The 19,201-nt window shown below is 46.8% G+C and overlaps 1 protein-coding gene across 1 annotated transcript in view; it reads right to left on the bottom strand.

Annotated features, from left to right (window-relative positions):
- CEMIP (cell migration inducing protein, hyaluronan binding) overlaps nt 1-19,201 on the bottom strand; it is a 68,035-nt gene that overhangs the window by 42,655 nt on the left and 6,179 nt on the right. The window contains exons 5-10 of the mRNA XM_010843236.1: nt 16,559-16,738; nt 13,271-13,341; nt 12,413-12,508; nt 11,701-11,822; nt 5,744-5,876; nt 4,755-4,946 (exon numbers count right to left, since the gene is read on the bottom strand). Of these exons, the coding sequence (XP_010841538.1) occupies nt 4,755-4,946; nt 5,744-5,876; nt 11,701-11,822; nt 12,413-12,508; nt 13,271-13,341; nt 16,559-16,738 (794 nt within the window). The remainder of the gene's footprint in view (nt 1-4,754; nt 4,947-5,743; nt 5,877-11,700; nt 11,823-12,412; nt 12,509-13,270; nt 13,342-16,558; nt 16,739-19,201) is intronic.

The following is a 19,201-nucleotide window of genomic DNA, read 5'->3' as shown; positions in this document are numbered from 1 at the left end:
TTCACGCTTATGATGGGAGTTCATAGAAAGTAGGTTTGATAGCTTTCTCGGTTCCATGGGCTGGGGTGGAGGGGTGGAGGAGGGAAAGAAGCCAGGGGTAGGGGGGACTTCCAGGTGGATGGAGGCACTCTGTTGATTAGAGTCCTGGGACCAGAGGTGGGAAGACAGACTGAGAGCTGGGAGAAGTCTCCAGTCCCACCGCCTCCTCCCCCGCCTGCAGTGGGGCTTCCCTATCAGGGCTCTGACAGACCTCATGGCTGCTTTATCTGCCCTGCCGCTGTGTTCACAGGCCACTCCCAGGCTGCGATGCCAGGGAAGCTGTGCACTCTGCTTTCTCAGCATCCTGTCCTGTCTGCAGAATTCTCCCAGCTGGCCTCCACCCACCCTCCCTTCCTTCTCTAAGCTCTGATACAGGAAGGCCAAAGGTAGGGGGTATTGAGAGCGGGGGTGGAGCGGTTGGGCTGGGGTGTGGGGTAAAGCAGGCAGGCATGGCCAAGTCAGATTTGTCTCAAATAATCCAGAAGGGCTGTGAGCACAGACGAGGGGTGGGAAAGGCGTGGGGTGTAGAGGGACCCACACAGGAACAAAACTCTGACCTTTCTGAGTGCTCACCCTACAGCTGGTTCTACAATGCCCCTTCTCTGCAGCGCAGTCATGGCACAGGACACTCTGGGCTCAAGAGAAAAACGAACATCGAGGATCTTCCACCCTGCGCATGTGGTTCCCGACCTAGCATGATCCAGGGCTTCTGGGGGAGGGGGCAGTGGGGCCTGCCCTTCTCAGACCATGGGGACAAGCCCAGAGGGACTTGGGCTGGAGGGTCCCGGAGAGGCAGATTTAAGCTATAGAGTGCCCTAGATTCCGCCTCCTGTCTAGTCATCTTTGAGTGAAGATGCTGAGAGAACACACAGCCTTCGAACTTGAGAGCTCTGACTCTGAATCTTGGCTCATATCCTCCAAGAAGACTTGCTGGGTCTACAACAGCAGCAATCCCCAGAAAGTTCTGAGATGAAGGGCATGCTCTACTCCGTGTCAGCTACTGGCCCTGGTGGTCACTGAACTCTTAAAATCTGGCTAGTATGACTGAGGAATGGAATTTCCTTTTTAAAATTAATTTTAATTACATTTATATAGCCATAAATGGTTGGTGGCTACCATAGTGGAAAGCATTAGTCTAGACATTTAATTTCCATGAAGAAATTAAGAAGATGTTTCCTCATCTGGGTCATGGAGAAAACAGTAGCCTTCACCTTTTTATGCTATCATTGAGAGTGAGAAAGATGGTTCCTGTAAAGTGTTTAGCATATTGTAGGAAACTCAAAAAATGTTAATACTAATTAACAGTAGTATTACTTAAAAGTGTGTGTGTGTGTGATATTGGGTGGGTACAAGCAAAGTGGGAAGTGGAGAATGAAAACAGGGTAGAAAATTGAAGACATTTTCCACTGCCATGTCAGGAGGTGTTGAGAATCGCACTGTGGTTGGCAAAACTTGGAAATATTTTTTTTTAGATGATTCACACGTTTTCATGACTTTGTTATCCCCATCTGTTTCCCATCAGAAAAGCCTTAAAATGCAAAAAGTCCTGTTTACTGGAATTTGGGGGCAGTGAGGAAAGAGGAGCCAGGAAGGCTGCACCCCACTCTGCAGCCAGCCTGGGGAGGAGGACACTGATCGGTAACTGGGTGGCGGCACCATTTTGGAAAAGAACAAAGCAGCTGGAGTCCCTGCTCCATGTCACCAGGGAATGTACAGCCAGAGAATGGGCTTGGAACCGAAGAGGAGAAATGAGGGCCTCCCCAGGACAGACAGACAGACACATACACACACCTTACCTGGGACTTTTCTCACTGGGGGTGCTGTTTTCACAAAAGCCCTAAAGCTTCTGAACAAGATGGTCCCACCCTTGCTTAAGGGGGCACGGGGGAGGCTGGGTTGTGGGACTTGGAGGTACAGACATGGGCAGTCATGAACCAAAGGAGCTTGGAGGGTCCTGACGTGGGGGTACGCTCCTCTCTACTCACTCTTTCCTCCTTGGTCTTCCCAGGACCCGGAGCAGCCCTGAACAGTCTTCAAGAAGCTGCTAGAACCACTGGTCAGACACTGCCACCTGGAGCCACGCTCGATCATTTACCCCTGAACCATGCTGTGGGGCGAGGCAGAAGTGCCCTCATATCACATGGTTCCCTTTCTCAAGGTCACTCATGGCACTACCTGCTGTCCTGTTAGGTCTTGTTCGTGTTGAAATCTCCCTCCAGGCCTAGAGGTGCCCAGCACTGAGGTGCAGATGGGGGCTGGTGTGAACAGACCAGGGACTCTTCCAGGGGTGCTCCTTCTTCTCCCTCCCTGAAGGCTGGGCCTCAAAGGCAGGCTTTCACCCCCCTAGAAGCCACAAATGCAGCCCCAGAATCAGGGTCACCTCACAGAGGGCAGTGACAAAGCTCACACGTCTGAATGCCACTCCTGCCAAGCGCCCCAGAGGACTCCTGGCATCCCAGAAGGCCTGTCTGCCTCTACTGTCCTTGGGAGACACAAGTCATCCAGGGAGGACCCAAGGGTCTGGCACTCACTAGGAACTGCTTCCCTTGGTGACATCCTGTAAATGGGGAGCAAGGAAGTCTAAAAAGTCATTGCACTTAGAAGAAAGCCCCCAAATTCTTTCTCAAGCACACTTCCACTAGCCAAAAAGACTGTGTCAAATTTTACTTTTTGTAGTTTTGTTTCTAAGATAATAGATACTTTCAGTATGTTGGTTATACTTTCTCAATCCACAGTATTCTTCTACCCCCAGATTCTAATACTTCTCTAGGTACAATGGTCCTGTGGCAGCTGATATATTTAAAAAAATTTTTATTGGGTTATAGTTGATTTACAGTGGTGTGTTAATTTCTGCTGTACAGCAAAGTGAATCAGTTATATATATATATATACATATATACATACATACATACATGCCCTCTTTTTAAAACTCCTTTCCATATAGGCCATTACAGAGGACTGAGTAGAGTTCCCTGTGCCGTATGCTGCTGCTGCTGCTAAGTCGCTTCAGTCATGTCCGACTCTGTGCAACCCCAGAGATGGCAGCCCACCAGGTTTCCCTGTCCCTGGGATTCTCCAGGCAAGAACACTGGAGTGGGTTGCCATTTCCTTCTCCAACGAATAAAAGTGAAAAGTCAAAGTGAAGTCCCTCAGTCGAGTCCGACTCTTAGCGACCCCATGGACTGCAGCCTACAAGGCTCCTCCATCCATGGGATTTTCCAGGCAAGAGTACTGGAGTGGGGTGCCATTGCCTTCTCCTTATCAGTCATCTATTTTATACACAGTAATATGTATGTGTCAAGCTCAATCTCCCAATTAATCCCTCCTGCTCTTTATTCCCTGGTAACCATAAGCTTGTTCTCTACATCAGTGACTCTATTTCTGTTTTGTAGATAAGTTCATTTGTACCTGTTTTTTAGATTCCACATATAGCAGCTGATATTTTTTAATGCCTAGTATTGATTTTCCTTTCTCTGCTAATACATCTCAGTTTTCCTCTGGGGAGTGACTGTATCCATGCAATGCAGTCTTCGAAGGACAGTTAATGATGGTGTCCTAGCCAGAGGGTAAGCATGTGAGCCATCAACCCAATCAATGCTGTCTCCTGGAAGGTAACTTTCAAGCACCATGTCCCAGTACATGCAAATAGTGATGCCTTAAGGAGGCTGCCCATGCATTCCTGCACCCCAGACCCCTGAAGCTGCCCTATTTCTGGTCTTTGTTTGCAGCATGACTGCCCAGCTTCTATTTAGCTCTCTAAGTTGAATAGTTTCTCAATTAATTTCTATGTTGTTTAAGGTGGTTGAATTGGATTCTGTCGCTTACAACCAACGACTCTAATCAATACATGACTCCCCTCCCCAAAGAATAATTGCCCTGGACTATAAACAAGGTCTCTTTTTACATCTTTGTTGCTGTTGTTTAGTCACTAACTTGTGTCCAACTCTTTGTGATCCCATGGACTGTAGCCCACCAGGCTCCTCTGTTCACGGGACTTCCCTGGCAAGAATACTAGATGGGTTGCCATTTTCTCCTCCAGGAGATCTTCCTGACCCAGGAATCAAACCCTCATCTCCTGCATTGGCAGGCGGATTCTTTACCACTGAGCCATTTGGGTAGCACCCTTTTTACCTCTAACCATCTATAATTCCAGTAACCTCACATAACATAAATAACCAGGGCATTTAAGTCAAGATTTAGGAGAAGAAGAAGGAAATGTAAAAGGTAGAGAAAGAGGACATCTACATTTTTGTGGTAAGTTAAATTATTGCTAACAAATATACACTCCCTCCCCTCTGTTTTAATGGGAGAAATAGAGTTCCCCGTTCATGTTGAGCTGGACCATATTATCTATTGGAAGGTAGGTGTGAGAGGGTTCAAGTTTGGAGCTCAGGCAGGCCTTAGGAGTCCTCCTGTGATTCTGTTCACTTCTCTGCCATGAACAATAATATGTCCTTGGGAAGAATGAGAACTGACCCAAACCCAACCCTTGGAGTCAAGTTTAGTCTAGAAAAGCTGAACCCTACATAGCCTATAGATGCATCAGTAAGAAATAAAAGTTTGCTATGAAATTTTAAGAAATTTTTGTTGTTGTTGTTATGCAGCATTATCATGGCTATAGCTGACTGATACAAATTTGTTTTTATTTCAGTCAACTTTAAGCCTAGCAATTTTCAGTTTCATCTAGCCTAGGAAGGGGTAAGCAAATGTCCTACCTGCTACTTTGACCTGGTTGGGGGCACAGGTTCTGCAGGGGAGCACCTGGAACTCTTCTGCCTGGTACATGGAGTAATCGGTACTGGCAACAACCAGGGTGTCCCCAGGCTTCCACGACTGTACATTGTCTTCCAGATGCAGGATGGTGCTGTTCACGTTGGTGTCGATGGTGACGGTGAGTTTGGGCCTCACTATAACCCAAAATAGGAGACACTGAGAGATAAACCTTTGCTCCTGGCAAACTTCCACCTCTTCCCTTACCCTCCCTAAATCAGTAAATGCCAGGTTTGCCTATCCAAAACCCAAATCACCAGGCTCGCCCCGAACCAGTCTTGGTATGGTTTTTTTTTTTTTTTTTTAGTCATCAAAAAACCCTACCAGAACAGAGCCATTCATTAGCTCTGGGCAGGGGAATTTTCCACTAACTCCTTAGCTGGAGTTAAATGGGGCTGTCTCTCCACACCCACTTTGCAAAAGATGTAAAACAAATATAGTTTCTCTCAACTATTATTTACAGTAGCTGTCAGCCTCCCCTTCCAAAAAACTCCCATCCCTAATGACTGCCTTCTGGAGATGGCCAAGTGCCCTCAAGAAGAAACCGACCATTTCCAACCCCTGCTAACAAGCACCTCGGGAACTGGGTTTAAAATAATAGCATCCAGAGAGGCCATGGGCTACGTATCTCTGTGGGGGCGGGCTGCAGGAAGGTCAGCTCCGTCCACGGAACCCTGGTTGCCTTGAATAGGCCCTTCCCCTTCCTGAAAGGCGTATGGGCAGGGTGGGGCTCCACTGGCTCCTGCCAACTCCAAAGACCCTCCCACGGTTCCTGTGTCATAGAAGGGCTCTCCATCGAGAACTTGGCAGGAGCGCCACGTCACTGAGATGCCCGGAGGTGGCTGACCCCGCCGCCCAAACTCGCAGTGGATAGCTGCCAGCTGGAGGAACCGAGCCACGGAGGCAAGAGTGTCCCCAGTAAGGGGCTGCTTACCAGGCTTTCCGCACAGGAACCGCACACGGTAGCTCTGGCAGGCTTGGCCCCGGTCGTAGCACACAAACCTGTAATCCTGGCCTCTTTTATAGACAACCTCAGTGGTGAGGTTGACTCCATCCAGTGTAGTGGCCTGGGAATGGCACAGAAATTACAAAGTCATTTCTCGTTGTAAAGAAGGAAGGTGATGATTAATGTTACAAACATATACTCGCAAGTCTAAAATTGCTGCTGCGAAACTTATTTACAATGGCCTTTAGACTATTATTCTAACGTTTCCCCTTCTCTATTCTGTTATAAGAAGGGCAGCATGAAGTCACAGGGTGGATAAAAATCTTGCCTGGGGTCCCACCATATTTGGTATCCAAACCAGTGAGTGACTACACTGGGGAACAGTTTACAGAGTGTTTATCACCACCACATGCTTTTTTAAGAGCTGGGCGGGCTGCTTTCTACTCTCCCCGATCCAGAGGTCCACAGTGGCCAACATTTACTGAAGACTCATTGGATCAACCTGCTGGTGCCCAAATGTGACTCCATATCCTGTGGGGAGTCTTTAAAAATACTCTTGCTGGGGCTTCTCTGGTGATCCAGTGGTTAAGAATCCGCCTGCCCATGCAGGGGACATGGGTTTGATCCCTGGTCTGGGAAGATCCTCGGAGCAACTAAGCCTGTGTACCACAACTACTGAGTCTGTGCTCTAGAGGCGGTGAGACGCAACTACTGAGCCCATGTGCTGCAACCACTGAAGCCTGAGTGCCTAGAGCCTGTGCTTGGCAGCAAGAGAAGCCACCAAAATGAGTAGCCTGCACACCACAACTAGAGTAGCTCCCACTCACTGCAACTAGAGAAAGCCGATGCAGCAGCAAAGACCCAGTGCAGCCACCAAAAAAAAAAAAAAGTGCTCACGCTCAGGCTCCATCCTCAGAGTCTTGGATTTGATTGTGTCCAGGGTACAACCTGGACAAGAGAACTTTGAAAGACTGCCCCAGGTGATTCCAATGGGAAGTTAAGTTTGAGAACCCTTTTTGTAGTTATGGAGCTCCATACATTTTTTTTCAATTTGTTTTTTATTTTTTGGCCTCACTGTGCACCACATGAAATCTTAGTTCCCTGACGAGGGAATGAACCCTCACTCCCTGCCTTGGAAATGCAGAATCTTAACCACTGGGGGCCACTAGGGAAGTCCCTGAATTCTGTACATTATTAACATACATTATTGCATTCCCTCTTCTTGGCTCTGAGATCTATGAGGTTGATGCTGGTTTTAAGGATCTGGAAACATACTCAGAGAGGCTGGGTAACTTGCCCAGCATCACACAGCTGGTAAGAGGCAGGGCCAGAATCTGAATCTGCACTCATCCAGTGATAGAGCGGTGCCTCGCAGCCCCTTGCGCTGCTGTTCTTACTGCGTTCAGTGTCTGTCTCCTACCAGGGGGGTGGTGGGCTCTGGAAGGGCCAGGGATTGCTTCTTCCCTGATCTCAGCATCCAATCCAAGGCCAGGCACGCAGCAGAGTCTCAGCTGATGGCAGCTCCAAGGCCAGGTAGAGAATCTTAGGAGTGGGTTCAGAGGAGGGCACGGTCCCTGCCAGCTGGGGCTCACCCCGGGGCCGGAATGTGTCTGCACCACGACAGTGGCTGTCATCAGAGACTTGCAATTTAGAGCAAGGGCCGCAGCTGTTGTCCTTTTTGGCACAAAGACCAAAGGGACCAGGGCTAGGCAAATAGGAAAGCGAAGTATAGCCCATCTAAAAAAAGGGGGGCGGGCAGCAGATATTCATTGTCTGTGGTTTGGGAGGAGAGCTGTGGAAATTTGAGTTTAGCCAGAATAAAAATTCAGGCCTTTCCATAGGCCACATGCTCACAGTCCTTATCTGGGGTGGTTCCTGCAGCAGAGAGGCAGGCACTGCCGACTCACCCTTAGAGGAAATCACAAAGGCTCACAGGGATTTAGGTGCAAGTTCAAGGTCACCTGACTGTCAAGCCCACTCCTCTGACTCCCAGATCTTTCCCCCTGAGGCCAGCATGTTTTTCAGTAGGATATCCCTGAATATTGAGAACTGAGCCTAAAAACATCATGCCGGGGAGCTGGACATTTTTTACGGTACAACATCCAACAAAAATTTCAAGAAAACCTCTATTCAATTTTATTGCTTTTATTTTTCTCCCTTATAAATCATAAGAATGACCTCAGTTTTGGACAAGAAGAGTAAAAAGGGCTTTCCCACTGTTCAGTGAACTTGATCTTCACTTTAAGTAGACACAATGTGATTGTTATTCTTGATAATAATTATAAAATAACTAGCAATATCATAGGCTTCCCTGGTGGCTCAGTGGTAAAGAATCCGCCTGCCAATGCAGGCAGGCGATGCAGGTTTGATCCCTGGTCTGGGAATATCCCCTAGAGAAGGAAATGGTAACCCACTCCAGTGTTCTTGCCTGGGAAATCCCATGGACAGAGGAGTCTGGCAGGCTACAGTCCTTGGGGTCACAAAAGAGTCAGGCACAAGTTAGCAACTAAACAAGCAATATCATAATAAATAATAATATAAACAATTTTAAAATAATAAAAGAAAATTATGGGCACTCGCTGTAGGTCAGAAGCTTCATGTATTGCTGCATTAAATCCACAAAATAATCCCATGAAGGAACAATTATTATCTCCATTTTGCTTAGGAGGAAATTGAGACACTAAATTAAATCAGCTTGACTGATAGATATGGCCAAGATTGCTAGTGAGGAACCCAGGGTGCAACATTTAAGGCAGCACTCTCTCTCCAGGGTCACGTGAGTGCAGAGTTGGCACCTGGGAGGCAGCGCCACCTTAAATTTGGTGTTTTGGACACCTCACAGGTCCCAAAGGACATGTGAGTCCATTAGATTCCACAGGCCTTGAAAGGCAGGTGAGTTTTAAGAAAGAAGGTGGGAAGCAAGGAGATTTCAGCCCAGGAGAATCATCAGAAGGGTGAGGACATGGGAACTGGGGACTATTGTTTTTGGGTTTGATTTTGCAGAATCACAAATGATCAGATGTTGAAAAACTTTCCCTGAGTTGAGGTCAACTGTGCTAGTCTTAACTATTTCCAACTATTTTTCTTTACAACTCACCATCCTGCCCAGGTGACAAATGTTCTAACACCCCCTCCCCTCCAAAGGATTTGACGGCAGGTATCTCAGGGACCTCTTGTACGGGGCCCTTGGGGTGATCAGAGGTGGCAAGTGACCCCAGTAACCTGTGATTTTCCATGGTGGCAAAAATAGGCACCTGGGCATTTCAGTTTTGTCTCAGTCTCTCTGGTGGGTCAATTAACTTGGGCATTTAGCTCGTGGCAGATGTGTCTCACACTCTATTGATGAAGAGAATGAAATCTTGCTTCTCTCACCTGTGGTAAACATAGCATAAGCCTGGTTTTGCTTTTTTGACTTCAGAAAAACTCAGAGTATCTTCTACCTCATTGCCTCTGATGACTATGAAGAAATGGGTTGATGGCGAGAAAGGAGGTGAGCCTGACATTTTCAGGACAGAGCACTTCCTGTTTCTTTTATTTCTTAATTTGTACTGGAGTATAGTTGTCTTACTATGTTGTGTTAGTTTCTGCTGTTCAGCAAAGTAAATGGGCCCTGCAGTGTGGTGGCAGCCTAGTGGTTACAGAGTATGGGGTTGGTCCCCATGGAAGGTCTGGGATTATTGAGTTGGTGAGCAGTCATGTTGGTGTTTAGTCACTAAGTCATGTTCGACTCTTTTCAACCCCTCGGACTATAGCCCACCAGGCTCCTCTGTCCATGGGATTTTCCAGGCAAGAATACTGGAGTGGGTTGCCATTTCCTTCTCCAGGAGATCTTCCTGATCCAGGGATAGAACCTGAGTCTTCTGCAGTGCAGGCAGATTCTTTACCACTGAGCCACCTGGGACATGAGCAGTCACACACTATTATATGTATGACATATGGGAAAAATACATATTTTCACTGGTTTCCTCTGCTCTCTCCAAGCCTTCAGTAAAGTTTTACAGACTGAGCCTGGGATTAGTGGTGCTTTGACACTCTCTGGGAAGAGTCCATATCAGCTCGGATCAAAGTTCCTGAGAGTAAGAAATGCCTAAGGAAAGCTATTTTCCTGGCATGGAGAAGTGGTCTTCTCAACAACAGTGGTCTGGAGCCAGACAGCTGGCAGAGCAAACACTGGGAGGGATTTGCAGAGCATGGACACATTCCTCGAGGATTTCCAGAAATGCTTGGGGAGGGAGCAGCCCTGGTATAAGACTGGACTTCCTGTAGCCAAGTGAACTGGAGGAATCCAACTGGGGCTCTCTCAGAATTAGAGCTGGAACGTGCAGGGTTTCAAGAAAAAAAATTAAAGTTAAATCTGAGAAGTATGTGCTTTGAGGGAGTCAGCGCTTTTTGATTCTCTTGGACCAAGAAGAGTCTATAACGTGTAACGGAATCTGGGTAAATCCTTCTCAACCACACTGGAGCCATGTGAACAGACAGCCTTGGCCAAACAATAAGAAAGGTTTCCCTGGCCTTTGCTGACCGCAGAACCGACTGTCCTCTCTTGGAAAAGTGGTCCCTTGTCCTGCAGTCCCTCTATATTGCAAGGCAGAGGGCGGAAGTCAAGCCTTAGGGGTGGAGGGATATGGAGGAGTGAAAATAGTCAGATGATCTGGGACCTGAGGTTAGATAAACTGAGAAAAGGTGGTGTACAAATGTTGCTATTTTTATTGGCTGAAAGAAGATAAAATGGGCAGAGACGGTCTTCCTGAAATGACTCTAAATTCTCGTGTGTGTGTGTGTGTGTGTGTATGTGTGTGTGTGTGTGTGTGTGTGTGCTCAGTTATGTTGGACACTTTGCAACCCTGTGGACTGTAGCCTGTCAGGCTCCTCTGTCCGTGGGATTCTCCAGGCAAGAATACGGGAGTGGGTCGCCATGCCCTCCTCCAAGGGTTCTTCCCAACCCAGGGATCTAAACCTTATCTCTTGTGTTTCCTGCACTGGCAGGAGGATTCTTCACCACTGAGCCATCTGGGAAGCCAAATGCTCTATCAGACATTTAAGTGGCCCCAAATCTTGTTTTGGAAGAAGACCAGGCATAAGGAAATAAACTCCATTTTCTTGCCTATGTCTCTGTCTTTCCTATTCTCCCTTGAGCTCTCAAGCTCACCAGCTGAGCCACTGAGGTGTGAGAGCTGCCCATTTGTGCCACACTTTCATGATGGAGCCAGCTGAGACAGCCTAGGTCCTCTTTGCTCGGTCAATCAGTTGTGTCCGACTCTTTGTGACCTCCTGAACTGTAGCCTGCCAGTCTCCTCTGTTCATGAGATTCTTCAGGCAAGAATGCTGCAGTGGGTTGCCATTTCTTAATCTAGGTGATCTTTCTGACTCAGGGATTGAAGCCACATCTTTTGCATCTCCTGCCTTGGCAGGTGGGTTCTTTACTACTAGCACCACCTGGGAAGCCCAGGTCCCTTTTGAACAGAGTTAACTCCAAGTGAAGATCCCAAGCAAATACTGTCCATTCTGTGAAGGCTGACTTTCACTAAGTGGAGAACAAGGCTGTAGGTGTTCTCCACCTGGGCTGGTCTCAGCCTGCACCTGAATTCCAGCTACACCCTGTGAACTTGAAGCCCTAAAAGAAATGAAGGGTGCGTGAAGCCGAGAAAGTCAAACACTCCCCTCACTGGGCACCCTCACCCATAGCTGAAGATGCAGGTTGAGGAGACAGAACAGGAACTTTTCAGCAGGACCCAGAAGAGAATCTGAATCCTGGCTTTGAAAGTCATGGGGGGAGGCCTGGAGCAGACAATCAGCTTCCAGGTCAGTCTTTAAAATGAGAACGCTATTCTCTGGCACTACGGACATCACAGGAGGGCCATGAGACTCACACCACTCAGATAGTAAGATAGTTTGTGATCTACAGCATCTTCTTCAAGACAAAGCCTTGATAACTTCTTGGTTACCTGTATATCAATGGGGCGATTGCAGATTTTCCCTGGATGAGTGACCCCGAGGTCTGAAATTTTCTCTCCACCTTTTGTGTAAGATACTTGGTCATGTTCGAACCACTCTGTCCACTCCACATCTGGGCAGAAAGCAAAGATCAGGGTCAGGCAAGCAGGGCGCTGAGACTGGCCATGCTGGGTGCAGCCTCCGTGTACCCTCGGCTCAGTGGGAATCAAATACCATATGTCCAGGCTCTTACCAGGCTTGTAATCCATCTGCCAACCTCCCCACCACCCCCAACTTTTCATTGCAAGTTCCTCTTATTGAATATCTTATTTTATAAAAGCAACAGGTATTCTTCATTATTGCCAAAAGGAGAAAGATGAGATCCAGCCATGAACCCATTGTCTGAGGGTGCTCGTGAAGAGTGTTGCTTTCCATGCCACCCCCCATGTCCCTGTGTGTGAGCTCCTTGAAGGCTGGGTCCTACTGCTGTCTGTGTTCCCTGTCAGTGCCATCACCTGGCACAGAAGAGGCATTCCGTGAAAGGGCACATCCCTCTGGGTTATTCCCCACTGAGCCCAGATTAAAGACCACCCTCAGCTGCCAACTGAGTTAACACTGAAGCCGTCAAGCGGTCTTACTGGTGGAAAGAAAAATTCTCCTTCTGCAAAGTCCCGACTTTTTATCCCACTGTGGAATTTTACCAAGGGGTCCCAAGCTCCTCACCTTGAACCCACTCGCTGGATGAGGAGACGTTGAAAAGCTCACCGTGCTCTGTCCGGAAGAGTTTGAACACCCGGGCAGCAGCAGAGCCATGGTGTCCTATCAAAGAGGAGATGGGAGGAATCAGCAACCACACAGACCCCCGAATTAAGAAAGATGTGATGCTAAGGCAGAGAAAGCCCCCTGCACACATAGATCTTGAACCACTTCTTCATCTTACTGTTTTGTTTTTTTTTTTTTTTGGCCACAAGGCATAGCATGTGGGATCTTCGTTTCCTAACCAGGGATGGAACCCATGCCCCCTGCAGTGAAAGCACAGACCACTAACCACTAGACTGCCAGGGAAGTCCTCAAAGCATCTTTTTAGATCAAAATATTACTCCTGCTGGTTCTGACCCAGTTCTCATCTTTCCTGTGTCACTTGCTTGGGATTAAACGGATGATGATCTCTTTGCAAATGTAAACATTATCTTAGTGATCAGCCTTAAACCAATATGGACTTTTGCCACTCACGTAACCTGGCCATTAAGCAGCTAGTCACTCAACAGTGTGTTGGGAGATGGATCAGCCACATTTTGGGGAAGGAGAAGGGTGTTTGTTTGGTCATGTGCAATTTTTGCGATCCCATGGACTGTAGTTCGCCAGCCTCCTCTGTCTATGGGATTCTCCAGGTGAGAATACTGGAGTGGGTTAGCATGCTTTCCTCCAGGGAATCTTCCCAGCCCAGGGATCAAACCTGTGTCTCTTATGTCTCCTGTAATTCTCTACCACTGCACCATCTGGGAGGAGAGTGGTTCCAAGAGCCCCTGAGCCTATTGGTCAGAAAAACCCAGGGGGGAATGGCCTTTCACCATTTATTACCATGATACTCGATGTGGTCTTCGACGGAAGAAGAGGGATTTCCTTTCACAGTTAGGAAACTCCAAGGGTGTCTGAAAAAAAGACAACAACAAAAAGTAAAGTTTTCACCTGTCTGAGCCTGTACTGGAGGCAGAGTTAACATAGTGTCATAGTGAGGCTGTTTGGGGAAATGAGTTCCCGGGCTGGGCTTCCCTTTTCCAAAAGAACAAGAGCCTTTCTCAGCAAGCCCTGGCTTTCCTAACCATTTGAAAGGCCATCTGACCAGCCTGATGTTTGTGGATCCTGAGCCTCTGCAACTCCATTCTGGCAGTAGATGGGGCATGAATCACAAACAAACAAGCCCATAGACCCACATACCACTTGCCAAGCTCAATGAGGTCCTGAAGCAAGTGCTCTGAGTCCTTCAGGAAAATAAGGAGACATGCTCCAAGGGAGAAAGGTTATTTCTCTCCCAAGTCAAGCTTGAGGAAAACTGGGCAGATGTGTCTGAGTCCCCAGCAATCAGCACTGGGCCTTGGGAAGGAAAGAGATGTTTTTTTTTCATGAGGAGCGAAGGAGGAAAAAGAAGTGGTCTGATTTTGGAAAGTTGTACACTCTTCTTCTTTCCATCGAAATGTGCACTGCTCTAAGGCAGGGAGGTTTTCTTATCCATCTTTATCCAACCTCTAATACCTAAGCCAGCCTCTCTCTTACTATGAGTTATCAATAGCTCATATTTGTTTGATTATTTTTGTTTTGATCTCATCTTCAGATCAAAGGTTGGGGTTCATTGAAGTTGGGGATTAGACTGTGTCACACTTGTTTAAAAATCTTTCAATGCCTACTTTCTTGGATAAAGAGCAAGCTTCTTGGCACTGAGCAAAAAGCCATCCTGTGCCCACCTTGCCAACTTCATCTCTCTTCCTTCCCCTTCTTGTTCTTTCACACACCATCATCAATTCTTTTATGTCTGCCTTTCCTTGAGAGCTCAAGACTTCCCGCAAGACCTCATGACTTCCTGTAAGAACTCAGTAGGACTAGTCCCTTCCTGGTGCTTTATTTCAATTTCTGCTCAATAATCACTCCCTGGATGAACTGGGTCTAAGTTTCAGATCTTCTGCTGACTTTAAGTGCTCTGAGTTTCTCATTCAAAGTGGGTCTATATACAAATGAAGGGTAACAATGTAATTCCCGCCTATGTATCTCCTTTACTCATAGAACATATTAAGAGCACCCATCCTGAGCACTGAAGAATTAATGCCTTCAAACTATGGTGTTGGAGAAGACTCTTGAGAGTCCTTTGGACAGCAAGGAGATCAAACCAGTCAATCTTAAAGGAAATCAACCCTGAATATTCACTGGGAGGGCTGATGCTGAAACTCCAATACTTTGGCCTCCTGATGCAAAGAGCCGACTCATTGGAAAAGACCCCGATGCTGGGAAAGATTGAGGGCAGGAAGAGAAGGAGGCAACAGAGGATGAGATGGTTAGATGGCATCACCAACTCAATGGGCATGAGTCTGAGCAAACTCCAGGAGATAGTGGAAGACAGGGAAGGAAGATAAGCAACAGAAAAGGGAAAATATCAACTTCAGATCACATGGATGTCTAGAGAGGACCCACATGCCTCTCCTCCACTTTTCCTATTACTCCTACACCACCAATTCAAATCAACAGATAGGTCAAGAGCTGGAGGCACATTTAGCATCCCCAAAGCTTGTTTCCCTATCTCTGACACTGATCCCTTTTTTAAAAAGTAATAATACCCAAATAAGTTTACTGAAAAAACCACATTCTCCCTCACTGAATTGATATAACCTATGTCATACATTGGGGCTTCCCTGGTGGCTCAGCAGGTAAAGAACTGCCTGCAAGGCAGGAGATATAGGAGATGTAGGTTCAATCACTAGATAAGGAAGATCCCCTAGAGGAGGAAATGGCAACCCACTCCAGTATTCTTGCCTAGACAATCCCATGGATAGAGGAGCTTGGCATGCTGCAGTCCATAGGGTCACAAAGAATCGGACACAACTGAGCGACTGAACAACAACAATCCTTTCCATGGCTCCTGAGAAGAGTTGCTAGTGTTCATTGAGTTTTACTCTGTGCCACCCACAGTGGCAAATACTTTGCTCATATCATCACCTTCACCTTCCCCAGAGTCCTCTGAGCTGACTCCTGAAATATCCCATTTTACACATGATGGGGACAGTTCAAAGAGAGGGTGAGTCACTTGCGTGCCATCACCTAGGAGGAGGTCCAGCCCAGACTGAAGATTCAGGACAAATTGGATGCCAGATCTTGGCCCTTCTTCTGCTGAGGCCATATGTAGCCAGTCTCTTTGTGGTTCTACCTCTTGGTGTAGATGAACAAACTGGCCTTTTGGCTTATATGACAATGAAATAGCAATGCCCTCAGTTTTTATCAACAAAGGAGCTTTGCAATACTACAGTGTCATTGTCATCTTTGGCTGCTCAAGTTTCCTGCCCAAATCCTTCCAGAGGGAGTTGCCCATGGGCAGGTGGAAAACGCACCCTGGAACCCGAAGCCCTGCTCCTGCCCGGGGGGGCTCCACCCAATCAGTAAAATTGCTTTGCTCAGAGCCCAGGAAAGCCTCTGGCCTGCCCCCATCTTGCCCATCATCTGCAGAGCCGAAGGACAGGGCGTCTCTATCTCCAACAGCCACGGGAAAGATGATCTCAACTTTCCGCTAAACCAAGATCTGATTCAACACGATTCAAAGGTGTGGCTACTGTCGGATAAACCATAATGCATTTATCTTCATGCCAAAGCGTGCACACCGCCAGAATCAGGCATGACGCTGCAAACCCAGGCAAACAAAACTCGTTCTGGAGCACATCAAAGTGCCCCTTCTGCTGGGAGGATCTTGGCAGGGCAGAGGCACTTCATGTAGTCTCTAAACAGATGTCTGCCAACCCCAAGGCATGTTATGATCCCTTCGCCAAAGGAAAGGAAAATGATCATTCATTGTACATCTGAGGCATAGCTCTTACCTTCAGTAGATACTCAATTAATATTTAGTAAGTGACTGAATGAATGAGTATACATACACAGAGAGCTTTGAAGTTTGAAGAGGGAATATGCTTGTAAGAAAAACTAGGTTCCCTTTAAAAACAAGTCATAATACATCCAATGCAGATGGATGTGTGTGCCTGCATCCTCCAGGGTCACCCTTGAGGGTCACGTGGCCCTGGGGAAACCAGGAAGGAAGTTAGGTAAAGTCTGTCTGGGCTAGCGTTGCTTTAGTGTTCTGGAGCCTGGGGAAGTGATGGAAGTGATGACCGATACCTGAATCCAAGGTGTAGGAAGTGTTTGCTGCCCAGTTTGGTCATCGCCTTCCTGGCCACATCATCCAAGTTTCGAGAGCCTTCATCGTTCACAGCAACAGAAAGGATCCTGCCATCAGGCACGGCATTTAAATACTGGGCCAGACGCTCACTCTCTTTCTTGGATCTATAGGTGTCAAATCTGAAAGAGGCAGGGAGAAGGAATATTAATAGTCCTAACAGCAGTGCAAAAAGAGAGCTCTAAGCACCTACCTGTGGTAAGACAGCTAACATGCCATCCAAAATCTCAAGAGTCATGATTTTTAAAGAGAAGAGCTTTTATTACAGCAAAAAAAAAAAAAAAAAAATCATCTGAGACTTGTCAAAGGTAATCCATCCTCATACATATAAAGCAGCTATGAAATGGATCTCTCAAAAAACCTACACCGCAGGTGACAAGAGTTTACAAAGGAAAGATAACATTTTGTTATGATCCCAGCTCTAAATATAAAGCATACTTACTAAGTATAAAGATTTTGTACAATGGCAATGAACATTCCAAAAGAATTTGTCTTGGAACTTAACAAGCAAAATAGTTCTACAGGGAATCTAGAAAAATAAACCAGCATGAATAGCCAAGATTTGAGAAAAGGAAAACAAAGGCGGTTAGGGGATGTGGGTGAGGGGATGTGTGGATGCTCAGGGGTCCTCAAACTTACTTTTAATTGTTTCCATAACCTGGTCTGACCCCACCTAGGCCCCTTCCTTCTCCACTGATCTTTCCCATGAAACGTCTGCTACAATCCTAGCATATCTCAGGGTCTCATAATCATACCACAAGCCCACTCCTGCCTTCGCTCTATCATTCTAAACTTCTCTTCAGCCAATCAAATGCTTACTACCTCCCCAGAGCTGATCTAAGTTCTTATTTCTCCAAGTAACCTTATGCAAGTAACCTCCAGGTGACCAGGTCTCAAGTGACCATAGCCTTCATTTCCGTGTGTGTTTGCTGCTGCTACTGCACCACAAGTAATCCATATTGTACTACTTAACAAGCAGCGCTATATCTGGAGAAAACCAGAGTTCAAAAGAATGAGTGCACCCCAATGTTCTTTGCAACACTACTTACAATAGTCAGGACATGGAAGCAACCTAAATGTCTATCTACAAAGGAACGGATAAAGAAGATGTGGTACATATACACAATGGAATATTACTCAGCCATAAAAAAGGAACAAAACAACACCAGTTGCAGAGACATGGATGGACCTAGAGACTGTCGTTCAGAGTGAAGTAAGTCAGAGAGAGAAAAACAAATATCGTATTATATCACTGATATGTGGACTCTAGAAAAATGGTACAGATGAACCTATTTGCAAAACAGAAATAGAGACACAGATGTAGAGAACTAATATATGGACACCGAGGGGGGAAAAGGAGTGGGATGAACTGGGAGATTGGGATTGACATATATACACTACAATGTATAGACTAGATAACTAATGAGAACCTACTGTATAGCACAGAGAACTCTACTCAGTGCTCTGTGTTGACCTAAATGGGAAAGAAATCCAAAAATGAGGGAATATATGTATACGTATAGCTGATTTACTTTGCTTCACAGCAGAAACTAATATAATATTGTAAAGTGACTATGAAAGTTAATAATAAAAACTAAAATAAGAATAAATTGAGTAAAATATAATAAAATTTTTAAGAAAGAAGCAGCATCCAGGAGTCAGAGCACAACTGAGTAGACCACTCTCTCTCCTCTGAAGGGAGGAGCTCTCCGATAGCCTTTGTGCCAACCAAGTGCATCCTGGTTGCGTTACCCCTGGGCTGAGGATTGCTCCACCCCAGGCCAAGCAGGTGGCTGTCACCAGGGGACCCATGGGGGCAATTTAGTGACTCAGGGTCTGGGCAGATCTGGGTTTGAATCCCAGCTCCAACACTCCCAAGCCTTGTGATGCTGAGCTCCTCTATCCAAGGGATTCTCCAGGCAAAAATACTGGAGTAGGTAGCTATTTCCCCCTCCAGAGGATCTTCCCAACCTAGGGGTCAAACCCATATTTCCTGCATTGCAGGCAGATTTTTTTTTTTTTAACCATCTGAGCCACCAGGGAAGTCTCTGAGCAAATTTAGCCTCACTCAACCTCAGTGCTCTCATCTGTATAACAACAGAATCACCTCCCAGGGCATTTATGAAGATTCACTTATATATGGTGGAGAAAGCGGTTAACACAGGGTTTGCACAAAGTCTAGTGATTGTATCATTGTTACTGATATTCACTGGAGGGCAAAGTGAATGGGCCAGCCTACACCATATCACAGCCAGCTCTTGCTGCCTTCCTGTGGACGCTCATGGCTCCTGCCCTGTTTTTGAGGAATTCAATATCCCCATCCTCCAGCAGCACCAGAACAGCTGTGTCTGCTTGCCCACTCCAGCTGTGCCCTTCTTCATGTCTCTTTCTCTCCAAGTGGCCTGGACTGGCCTCTGCAGGGTCTGGACAAGAAGCCCTGGGAGCTTACTGGTCAGGTCTAGCCTCTGCAGAGTCTACCAGCTCATACCCAAGCCCGGAGAGAGGACAGGGAGAAGAGACTTGCTGTTTCTGCCTCCTGAATATCTCTCCAGTCCATCCACTTCTATCGGCGCTGCTTCTACCTG

The sequence above is a fragment of the Bison bison genome, unplaced genomic scaffold (genome assembly GCF_000754665.1).
Source record: "Bison bison bison isolate TAMUID 2011002044 unplaced genomic scaffold, Bison_UMD1.0 scf7180017864181, whole genome shotgun sequence".
Classification (NCBI taxonomy): domain Eukaryota; kingdom Metazoa; phylum Chordata; class Mammalia; order Artiodactyla; family Bovidae; genus Bison; species Bison bison.
The sequence above is the reverse complement of the archived record's forward strand: the minus strand, read 5'-3'. Positions and strand labels throughout refer to the sequence as shown.